Below are 12,695 nucleotides of genomic sequence, written 5' to 3' on the forward strand. Positions count from 1 at the left end.
TTGAGCACCACTGACATAGAAACATGGGTTTCTTGGCACACATTTTCACAATTTTTCAAAAATAGCAGATCTACAAGCTCGCAGCGCGGCACTCGGTGCCGCGCTGTGAGCTTGTATATCTGCTATTTTTCAATAGTTAACATTCATGGGGGGCCCGCAGTTAACCCTTGTACCCAGGGCCCAGAATTTGGTGTGACGCCCCTGGTCACACATAATATACTCTGTGATACTGTTGTATAATGCAGCATGTCAATGAGCGGCCTACACATCTTTGATGGACTGGCCTGCCCTCTGATGGGACAGGAAACAGGGGCGTCCGGCACATTACGGATTATCATAGGCATGTCCAGCTGCCGAACCCCACTTACAGCGAGCAGTCAACGAGACAGAGAGACAGAGAGGGAGGGAGGGAGAGAGAGAGAGAGAGAGAGAGACAAGAGAGTACCACTTACAGGCAGCAGCCGTTCGCAACTGGTAAAAAAACTAACCTAGCCCAACCCTACCCTCCCCTGCCCCTTCTTTGTATATACTTCCTTACTTACTGTTTAGACTCTTTTTTTGTTCTCTCATTTTTCTTTTCTTTACATATCTACTGCATAGTACTGTGTTCTATTCGTCTGTCATTCAATGTTATATGAGATACTTAAATGGTTTCCTGTGGAAATAAGCTTAGTCTTTTCATGGATCTCCTTTTAGTAGACCTTGTACCAGTGAACTGTACCGTCATGAAACTGTACCTTTTCCTATGCAAACTTCTAATAAAGTCTTCAATCAATCAATCAATGTGAGAGAGTGAGAAAGGCATGAGCTAATACAGTGGTTCTCAACTTGTGGGTCGGAACCCCCAGGGGGGTCCCAGTAAACAAATAAAAAATTGGCCAAAACAAAGCGACTCTGCTTGTGGTTTCCGCCTAGACCGGATCAAACCGCCCGCGGAAAGCCTGGTGAGGCGAGGTTATGCGTTTGCGAGGCACTGTGAGCATGTAGATCTGCTATTTTCACATTAGAACCGTGTTATACAAAATGTAATGCCTCAACTCTTAGTGATCACCAGGGTGGGGTGTCCCCAGTTAAAATATGATTATTTTGGGGGGTTGTGGCCTGAAAAGGTTGAGAACCACTGAGCTAATAAACTAAAGGAGGAAAGCTAGAGAAACAGAGAAACAGAGCACCATGCACGCTAGCAGCAGCACTATATCATAGATGACAGCGGAGTCGGTTGCACAAAACGTATTTACTCTATCACATCTCCACATAGTAAAATCCTCTGCGTAAATGTAATTCTGAGGGTAATTCGGAGATGATTTAACACGTCTAGCTGAATACTAGGCCATTGTACGGCCGAGTCCATTCTGGACAGTTTTATGGCTTCTGAAGGCCTCTGGTTGAGGTCGGTTTCATGAATCCAGTCTTCCAGCTAAATAACAATCTAGTTGTGCTTCTCATAGATCAGCTCTTGAGGAATAACGAGGAGGGGCCAATCATTCCCAATGATGCAAAGGTGGAATGCATGCCTCCATCTATCAGAGTAGGCTACCCATTGTACCTGTTGTCACAGTATACCCCGGGCAGTACCCACTACCATACGAACAATCGACTAAACATGGAGATGGATGATTACTGCAGCCTTTTGGCTCATCACATTAGACCAGTGGTTCTCAACCTGTGGGTCGGGGCCCCCAGGGGGGTCCCCAACTTATTTTGGGGGGTCCCCAGATGATGAACTTAATATGCAACATTGTTTTCTCACTCAACAGTAAAGAAACCAACAATGTTTAAGTGTATAGAGGGTATATACACATTTCTAAGTGACAATTTAAGGACTTTTTAATACCTCTAAAATGGCAAATTAAACTTTGGCCAAATTGTCAAATCTTAGAGGCAGAACAAGTTAAAATAGCTGATCTACATGCTGCGAGGCGTTGTGAGCATGTAGATCTGCTATTTCACATTTCACATCATTCTATTTCACAATAGAACAGTGTTATACAAAATGTAATCCCTCAACTCTTAGTGCTCGTCAGGGTGTGGGGGTTCCCCAGTTAAAATATGATTATTTGGGGGGTTGCGGCCTGAAAAGGTTGAGAACCACTGCATGAGACTAGAGTTTCATTCAGTTTTTACACACATTATTACTTAGGCCAGCAGAGCGTGCAAGTACTGCGTTCAGCTGCGTATGTAGTATGTACGTATGTATGTAGGTAGGTAGGTAGCTGTGTGTGTTTAAGCCGTAGCTCAATCAGGGGGCCAGCATTTCTGGCAACGTCATCATTAACAGCCAATGAGGGACCAGCATTCCTGGTGATGCCAATGGTGATGTCACTGGCCAGTGGTGAGCGCACCCCATTGCAAGCTCTGCCGGCGCTCAAGTATGGCCTACTTGTGCACCATACGCAAGTTGGCACCTCAACAGAGTGAAGTTCTAGTTCCTACCGTACTCCCAAAGTTTTTATTATAAAAGAAATCTGTCTTTGTGTGTATGTACAGTACATCCGTAAGTTCGTCCCACATAGCTGGGCATTGGCCAAGCTTCGTGGGACACTTAATGAAACTAACTCAAAAGGCATTGCTCACTTCACATTGGGTGTGATTTTTCACCTAATTAGCCAACTGCCACCCTGCATACTGCAATCCTTGTTGCTTCCAACCTTCACTTTTGGCCTTTGAGAGGGTGTAGACAACCGCTGTGGCCTGGCTAACGTGACTTGGACTGCATCCACAGCCTGGGAAGGCTCATTTGATCAGCATGTTATGTATATAATAAAGGCACTGTGGCCTCAGAGAGGTCATGCGCAGCTTGGATATCCCCCGTATTAAAACGGACAAATCACCATCTGTGTATCGCCTCTTGAAAACTCACATCACATGTCATCCATCAATTAACTTGTTAGCAGCGAGCATAATTTATATTACATGACATTTTCAAATGCAAAAGCACAGATGCAAGTCACTTCAAGAACAAGTTCACCATGAACAGACAGGGCTGATTCATACTCCACTTTTAGAGACAAATTTATTTCGGTTCGGTTCGGGGAGTCACAAAATCTCGGTGGCACTGAACAGCCGTATTAATGATGGTTCCCGCCCCCCGAAGCTCTGAATGATATCATATTGTAGTTTGGACAGAGCCGAACCGAAATACATTTCGTCTCTAAAAGTGGAGTATGAATTGGCCCTTACAATGAAGCGACAATTAAGTCTAGCCGCCTGTTTGTTATCCTGGTATCTCTAGTTGGGGTGTAGCTAATTGACTGGCAGTCAAGAGGAAAATATGAGAACCAATACAAATAGACACTCGGCAGGTAAGTGAATATTAAGTGAATGGAGAGCCTACCCAGTCCTAGTGGGATCTCCTCCTTCACAACCAACCAGCAGGAGTTGATAGTGAGGCAACATGGACACAGTCGTTTGTTTGAGCAGTACACACAAGCTGCAAGAGAATCAACCACTAGGTATCTGCAGTGCTTTTACCTGCAGGACACTGACTGTATATGAGCCATCACAGCAGAGAGAGAGAGAGACAGAGACAGACAGACAGACAGACAGAGAGAGAGACAGAGACAGACAGACAGACACAGAGAGAGAGAGAGAGAGAGAGAGAGCAAGAGAGAGAGAGAGAGACAGAGACAGACAGACAGAGAGAGAGAGAGAGAGAGAGAGAGAGAGAGAGAGAGAGAGAGAGTAATAGAGAGACAGAGAAACAGCGACAGGGGGGATTCAAACATTTCCTGAACTTAGCTGAGCAATCTGACCCCCATAGACTGTTGGGAATTCTCTTCACAACTCACAAAGCCCTAAGAGCGAGGGCTCAGAATGAACATAAACACACACACACACACACACACACACACACACACACACACACACACACACACACACACACACACACACACACACACTGTGAGTGTGCATGTGCGCGCATGCATGCATGTACACACACACGCACACCCACGCGCGTGCTTAAAGGTCCACTGACACTGATTGGCCCCATCAGTGCTCTTGCAGGAATGGCGCTGGATGCCGCTCACATATTGGCGAGGCGAACTCAAGTGAAAACACATGTTGTGCGAATGCAGAAAACGGAATGACAGAGCCCACGTGAAGTCATATAACCCCATCAGATACTCCAGTTCACCAAAGGCAGCCCGAGCGGAAACACGTCCTGTTTTCAAAAGCGACTGGGAGCACAGTATGTATGATTAACAAATATTACGTGAAAGATAAAACCAATCACACGCTGTGTGTTCACATTCGATGAGATCGGGGCATCCTTATTCCTGAAGGCTGGCTGGCTGGAATATTCTGGGCTGCTAATATTCACGGCTCCCTTTTGAATATCCTTTTACTACAAATATGAAACAGGTGCTGATTTGGTGATCATATCCCCATGATCAGAAGCATTAGATTAGAGTGTATATACTGTACAGTAAAATCCTTGGTGTTCATTTTAACTCTATAATGTGTACAAACAGACCCAAACGGATCCCTCATGGGTCCGACACGGCTTTACACTCTCACAAACGTCTCTAAGCCAGTTGAGTAGTCACTTGTCTAGCAGTAGCACATATTTATAACATAACATCCATATATACAAAGTACATAATACATCCATAAATGTAAAACATCCACATACATATTTTATGATATGCATTGCATCCATATTTTCCTTCATGGCAGAGACAGAATCCCTCCATTGTCTGGGGGGTCAGAGCTCAGACCTCTAACTTCTGAATGGTCGCATACTCTGACCTAAGCCTGACCTTTCTGACCTTCGACATGGGATCTGGAACCAAGCCAGATCACCATGGTCTGCCCTAAGGGCACATACGGTATATACAAATAGACGAGTATACGCATGCACGACGCACGCACACACACACACACGCACGCACGCACGCACGCACGCACGCACGCAAGCACGCAAGCACACACGCGCGTGCACAAAAAGCCTTGAGACAGGACAGAGAATAGCTTCTAATCTTTAAATCTAGTCTCATTCAAGATCCAACTAGAAATGCAAGGCCACGGTGAAATAGTATCCCAGTGTAGTGTGAGTGAAAACAGCATGCTGATTAGGGATGGGACGAGGAGATTTAATTTATCGTCGTGATATCGTCCTCCGTCATGCACTGGATTTAATTCACCTTTTATTTGCAGAGATTCATATCCGGCACCACTTCTATAATTCTATAATTGGTAAAAGGTACTCATAATATGTCTTTGCCAAAGAATATCCGATCTACAACGCGTTGCGACGCATTGTGACGCGTTGTGAGCTTGTAGATCGGCTATTTTTTTTTAAATGTTCCCCCCCAGAATAAAGGATTATCGCGATAATATCGTAAATCGCGGTTTCTTTTGTCACAATAATTGTGATATGACATTTTCATATCGTCCCATCCTTAATGCTGAAAAAGACCAACCTGCCACTACACTGCCTGGCTGCTGACCAGCTCAGGGTTGACATGTTTTGTGGTTTGTAATTTGACATATTGTCACTGTCGAGTGGAAAGCTTGTATATCCAAAACCGTTACTTTTCAGGAAATGGAAAAAAAATTACCTGTGTTCCAATCAGTGGTGGAAAAAGTACTCAAACGTTTTACTTAAGTAAAAGTATCAACACTGCAATGTAGAAATACTCTGCTACAAGTAGAAGTTCAAAGTTCAATAGTACCAAGTGTTGGTATAAAAATGTACTTAAAGTACCAAAAGTAGAATGTACTCATTATGCAGGATGTCCAGGTTTTCCCAATGAGTAGATTCCTTTGAAAATAGCAGATCTACAAGCTTGTAGATCAACTATGGCCGAAATGTATATAAGGCTGCAGTGGGTAATGTATGCTTTGTAATAATAATCAAAATCTACAAAATAACTAATAACTAAAGTTGTCATATAATTGTTGCGGAGTAAAAGTACAATATTTGCCTCTGAGAAGTAGTGGAGTAGAAGTAAAAGTACTGAAAATTGGAAATACTCAAGTAAAGTACAAATAGCTCAAAATTGTACTTAAGTACAATACTTAAATAAATGTATTTAGTTACTTTACACCACTGGTTCCAATGGAGCCATTTAGTTATTATTTCAACATTCCATCGGTTCAATATTCATAAAACCCCACAGACACCCTTTATCACTTTCACTTTGAAAATAGCAAAACTAGCAGATGTACAAGCTCAGTGAGTGAGCATGTAGATCAGCTATTTTGGCCACTTTTGTGTGACACTAGTTTAGTTAGTATGTCAAAGTAGGGAATTCATTTACAAGGTTTCTGCCCGACCGCGACGCTATTGTTTTTCTTTTCTTTTTTTCTAGTGCTGTATGTTAGCTGCATGACTGTTGCTAAGCAACTTGTTACTTTGTCTGTACTCACTCTGACAATGTATAGCATGTTGGACAATAGTACTGTACTGCATTACTTCACAGAAAAGAGAAGAAAAGAAACATTGCAGTCCTTCATCCATATTACACCAACTGACCATCCTCATCTCTGGACTGTGTCTCTGTCAACCAGGGCAGGCCAGCTTACTGTATGTTTTCAATTGATTTCATTGGGAGCTCTGCATATTTAGGCTATGTTACAAACGCCAGCAGCCAGCGTGACAAGGCGTTGAGTGTCTATTCTGAGCCAACTTTGGGAATTTGGATGAGCGTTTTATAATAAGAGTGCCTTTCGTGCTCAGCTGGGGAAAATAATTAAGGCTTTGCTGGACACACGGTCTTAGTGTTCTCTAGTTTACTAACCCACATTCAAACACCAGCAGGACAAAAGCAGAGGATGGTTGCTCAGATAAAACTCTAAAGTGCATTGTACACACTACCCGCTTTATAGTCTAAAGGTAAACGTCTTGAATGTTTGTTCCACAGAGATGGTCTCGGTGACCTGATTCCATTTGATTTAACTCTGATTAAAAGGACACATCTTTCTCTGCAACTTGTCTCTCTGTGTGTCAAGAATCAAGAAGGGTTCATTTGTCCCTCACTCACTCGTACACGTACAAGCAGCGAAAGGTTGGTGTGGCATGGTCTTAAGGCTGTTACTGTGTATGAAATAAAATAAAGTACAATAAAATAAGACATTAAAAAAGATAGCAGCAACAGGGAATGTACTGTATAAAATAAAATGGGGGAGGAGGGATAACAGAATAAACATCAAACGATTATACGCCTATGTACAGTACATCTGTAGAGTAAGACAAACCTGGTATTGCCTTACAGATGAATGCACCATACATCTACGGTGGCTGTACATGGAGAACGTGAATGAGACAAAGCTTTTCCTGTTAGTATCCACATTTTGAAAGGACATTAACGACTACGTTTATAAGTGGACTATTACGGTTTGGCTCTGAAAGCTCTCACGGTGGAACCAGTGAAATGGCATTTAAAGCGGAGGTATTGGAAAACCTGGGCATTAAAATGAGGACATTACAAAAGTGGGATATTAAAGTTTTACCAGCATGAAGAACACAGGCCTTCAGTGTTCCGGCACTTGCCTTTACCTCGAAAGACCACATTCTCCCATGTATCCCTGCGGTTGCACGTGACCGTTGGCAGCCAATAGCATCTCTGATGCCTTTACAATTCTATGATGGCGACACCCATTCCAAGGGGTAGAAAGGGCCATTTGCGCTGCATAGAAACCAATGGCTTCGCATTGTCCATATTTTTCTACAGTCTATGGTTGCGAGCTTGTATATCTGCTATTTTTCAATAGCTAAAGCACAAAATAACGCGCAATAATGCGTTCCCAGTCTACATGGGTTAAACCCCTCCCTTCCCCCTATGAAGAACATTCACAGGGGGCCCCCGCAGTGAAATCCTTGTACCCCAGGGCCCAGAATGTTGGTGCGACACACCCTGTACTGTACCTTCTTGGCGGTCCTGGAGGGCGACCTCCGCGTGGGCTTGGGCACCGGGCCGCTCAGCGTGAGCGGCTGCTTGGACACGGAGCCGTTCTCCCTCTTCTTGCTGGGCGAGGAGGGGGCCGAGGAGGAGGAGGGAGACGGGGAGCCCGGGTGGGAGGAGGAGGAGGGGGAGGGCGGGGAGGAGAGGGGCCCCGCCACCCGCACCGACATCTCCTCCGTGGCGGTGAGGCGGAGGCTGCGCAGCATCTCGTCCGTCTCGCGGTCCACCACCAGCAGCCGCGTCTCGTGCTCCACGGCCTTGATCCGCTGCACCACCTGGGGGGGGGGGGGGGTGGGGGGAGCAAATAATCGAAGAGTTATTGACAGAAGCAGTGAGATTGCAGTGTTAAATCGACATTCATGACAAATCGTATGCTGTACTGATCTGGAACCTTAGGGCCAACACAAGTACTGGTGTTGCTTGACCATGGTGTCCTTGACCATGGTACTGGCAAAACAACTGGTGCTGGTACTCCAGGGCTGTACGGTGGCTGCTCAGTGCTCACCACTTCACAGCAATAGTTCGCCCCTAAAATTACTTTTTCTACTTAAGTACTGTACTTAAGTACAGTTTTGAGGTATTCGTACTTTACTTGACTATTTCCAATTTCCAATACTTTTACTTCTACTCCACTGCATCTCGGATCGAAATATTGTACTTTTACTCCTCTATATTTATTTGAAAACTTCAGTTAATAGTTACTTTATAGGTATAAATTATAATATTATAAAACATACATAAACCACTTTAGCCCTATTTTATACCCAGGCTATTTGAAAGTAGCCGATCTACAAGCTCACAACGCGTCGCATCGCTTGTAGATCTGCTATTTTCAAACATTTTTTGAACTTTTACTTTTGGTACTTCAATATATTTTGACGCCAATACTTTCGTACTTCTACTCAAGTACATTTTGAATTCCAGACTTTTACTTGTAAGGGTGCCCTCACACCAAAATACCTATGAGTGTGGAATCCGTGTTCCGCCAATGCATTTCAATGAGAGTGAAGTGGTTTCATGCCAGCAGAGGATTTCTGCAAAAAACGCTCCCTTCTCATTTGGCTGAACGCGGATTCCACTCTCATAGGTATTTTGGTGTGAGGGCACCCTAAGGGTGCACACACACCAAAATATGGTCGCCAGCGGATAAACTCTTTTGGTGCGCGTCTGACTAAAAACACAGAGAGCGCATTTTGTCCCAAAGCAGCCACGCGCCTGTCAGTCACTTCCCGAACCCTCCCCATTCCGCCTTCGACTCACCCGATTGGACAGAGGGGAAAAACCGGAGCTCCAGCATAAACGCAAGGTCGGCTCGGCACGCAGATATCCTCCACTGACATGAAACCGCCCCCTTCCCATTGAAATGCATTGGCGGAACGCGGATAACACTCTCATAGGCATTTTGGTGTGTGTGCACCCTAACAGAGTATTTCTATATCGCAGTATTGATACTTTTACTTAGGTAACATTAACAAATGTGAGTACTTGTTCCACCACTGGAGAGAAGGGAGGACATGGAGAAGATGAGTGGAAATAATGTTGCCATGATGATGGAGAGACCATTACGAGTCAATTTGGGGCATTTATCACTGAGGATGTCACCGTGGTGAAGAACACGGACCACAATGTAAAGCCACAGATTGACTGTGGCCCAAGTCTGAGATTGCAAACATCCTTCTCAAAGAGGGCATCATCACATCAGGGAGAGAATATTATGTGATCAACCAATAATTAACCACTTAAACCCTATATATTTAGTTGACTGGAGACCACAAGAGGCCTACACACATACAAGGCCCCCATCCCTTTTCCTCTACACCAAAATCTCTTAAAATCTAAAATAGCCGCAGATCGCCTGTTTTTGTCAAATGTTCACCCCAGAATATGGATGCTAGAATTCATATTTTTTTTTTATCATAATTATTATTATTTATCTTTTACGTTTCAGAACCACTTTTGGCATCACTTCAAGCTTCTGTCCCAAAGGTCACATTCACCATCTTCCTGTAAGCATGGACTCATCAAGCGAAGCCAGTGTCAGTTACAATGTGGGAAGAACTTAGACACATTTGGAACTTGTACAGTGGAGAGTCTTGACCTCATATGAGGCTGGTTAATGGTAGGGTACATTAGTTACAGAAAGGTCCGGAATTCTACTTTGGAAGTTTTAATGGATTACGGCTGTGAATGTTTTCAATCAAGCGAGCTGGACACAACTGGAATGGCTTTTTAAATTACCTACACATTGGTTACTAATGATAACCTAATTACATAAACTAAAATGACTCCTAGAACGAATATGCACTTGGTTTTTTGGCTGCACGTCTCATTCTGTGTTATGACATTATGCAGTAAAGTTACAAGCAACACAGCAATAAGCCACAGTTAATTTAACTCTGAGTGTAAAAATTGACCCAAATGGACGGGTCAACAACACAGAGGATTTTTTTACAGTGACTATGTTTCTGTTTCTGTTCGTAAGCCTGGGAAAGCCTTAATCAGATTCTGCTGTGGGCCAGTTGACAGACCGCCAAGAGACACAGCCTCCTGGATGCTGGGGTCCATGGAAATGGATCCCCTGACCACCACAGACATGACATGAGGTGGACGCAGGTCGTCTTCAATGGCACTGTTTTCCCAAACAGCGGGTCAGGTCGGGACCAGGGGTCATCAATATGTCTGTATATGGACAAATGTTTTACATTTTTCATTTTTACACACCATTATTATGTTCTTATTTTGATCTCCAGTAAGACGCCCTAAGGGTGCTGAAACAACAGAGACACAAATGTCCATATATGGGCATTCACAGATATGGGCTTAATATTGATGACCAGGTATCAGGGATGTCCATATATGGGTATAAAAGGGACAAGGACGGAATACATTTTCAAGTGTGACTCATGTCACGGTTGGTTGTTACGCTGGTCAAAATGTGGCCATATTTTACCAAATATGGAGACGTTAGACGTCAGTCATCTCAGCCATAGACCACATGAGACTGACACAATATGTCCAAATATGGGGCTGAGGCGTGATGCACACACATAATCTGCAGGTTTTCATACTAAATGCGACCTATGGTCTCAATAAGACCCAATTACTGAATGTCAAGTCTCCAGGTTTTCTTCAGAATATGTGGTACTTATTTACTACAACACTATGGCACATTAGGAGTCCACTAGTACTGGTTCTTAATGTTTTATTTGCGAGGACCTGTAGGGTTCATTTGGTTCCATTTGAACACCTAAAAAAATAAACATTCGGATCCCGGACAAACATCTAATTTCCCTTGTTTAAACTCCTTCATGGACTCCCTGGGGTCCCCAACCCCCACTTTGAGAACCTGCTCTAGCCTAATGGGAGGGAAGTGGAGTCCCCTGAATGAGGAGTGGAGGTGGGGTGGGATGACTGAGCATGGGCGGGTGACGGTGACGTTTTGACGTTGGCCAGTGACCTGCTGTCTTGTCTTCAGTATCATCTTCTGCAGAAAGCTCCCAGAACGGTCTGCTATGTCTTCACTGTGCACAGATGAGCATTCTGGACTTGAAATGTGCAGTAAACACGATGCAGTCGTTTTAGATGGATGTAGGCCATGGGTCTTCTACAGGGGGTCCGGGACCCCTAGGGGGTACTCAGAATTAATACAGGGGGTCCTCCAAATCTTTGAGTGATTGAAACTTTTTTTCTCCTTTTTTATAATAAGCAATATCCCTAGCGTCCACATTCTGAGAACTTTAGCCAAAAATAGCAGATCTACAAGCGAGGCGTTGTGAGCTTGTAGATCTACTATTTTTGGCATAAAGAGTTTTGGTGTAGAGGAGAAAAGGAGCAGACTAAATACAGAGTGAAAGGTCAAGTTTATTAAGTAGGCCTATTGACGGTTCAAGTGATTAATTATATCTGAAAACACAAATTGACACGGATCCAAAATACACTGATGATTGTGCTGTCAAACAATGAAACTATTATGGAATCTCTGAACAGGTTGTGGGGTTCCCCGCTTCATCTCTCTCTCAACTAAGGGGTCCTTGGCCTGAAAACGTTGAAGACCCCTGATGTAGGCAGCACAGAAAGTTGTGAAGAGAACGCTAAACGGTGAAATCCCCTGACCTAATTATTCATTTTTAACTCTGAGGATGAGGGTGTTTTTTATTGTCTCACGCACACTGTGCGCGAGCGCGCGAGACAATAAAAACTGCACACACACACACACACACGCACGCACGCACGCACACATGCACATGCACGCACAGGCACAGCTCTCACCTGGTGGTGCGTCTCTTTCTCCACGTTGTCCCCGTTCACCTCCACCACTCGGTCCCCGGCGCGCAGCCCCGACGCCTCGGCCGGACTCGCGTGCTCCACTTTGCGAATGTACTGTCCGCTCTTCCCCTTCTCGCCGTGCAAGTGGAACCCATAGCCGTTGTCCCCTTTTGTCATGAGACACAGCCGCGGTTTCAAGACGCTGGCCATTATTAGGTTCTCCCTTGTTGGTGCTGTTGTTGTGGCGTCCATGCAGCTTTCCACAGCCGTCAAGAAAAAAGGAGAAAAGAAAGGGGGAAAAAAAGAAGATATTCCAAATGCAGAGTGTTTACACCCGGTCGCACACTAAACTTTCACGCAGTGGAAAACACCATATCGGTTCGATATGTGCGCACTTTTTTCCCATGACGGGATGACACACAAACACGCACTGCTCGCATAGAAACGGACCCAAATATGCTCCTCTGGAGCGTAATTCCCAGCTCAGAGGGTTTGTGCAAAAATAAAACAACCGAGCAGCAA

The 12,695-nt window shown here is 44.4% G+C and overlaps 1 protein-coding gene across 1 annotated transcript in view; it reads right to left on the bottom strand.

Annotated features, from left to right (window-relative positions):
- The window catches only part of LOC308284432 (Na(+)/H(+) exchange regulatory cofactor NHE-RF2), a gene marked incomplete at its 3' end in the record, with an annotated part of 74,793 nt that extends 62,369 nt beyond the window's left edge, over positions 1-12,424 (bottom strand). Inside the window, exons 1-2 of the mRNA XM_080725049.1 lie at positions 12,177-12,424; positions 7,871-8,182 (exon numbers count right to left, since the gene is read on the bottom strand). Of these exons, the coding sequence (XP_080581175.1) occupies positions 7,871-8,182; positions 12,177-12,383 (519 nt within the window). The 5' untranslated portion in view covers positions 12,384-12,424. The remainder of the gene's footprint in view (positions 1-7,870; positions 8,183-12,176) is intronic.
- Positions 12,425-12,695: the final 271 nt, after the last annotated feature.

Source organism: Nannobrachium achirus (assembly GCF_963921795.1).
Source record: "Nannobrachium achirus genome assembly, chromosome: 4".
In the NCBI taxonomy this organism is placed as follows: domain Eukaryota; kingdom Metazoa; phylum Chordata; class Actinopteri; order Myctophiformes; family Myctophidae; genus Nannobrachium; species Nannobrachium achirus.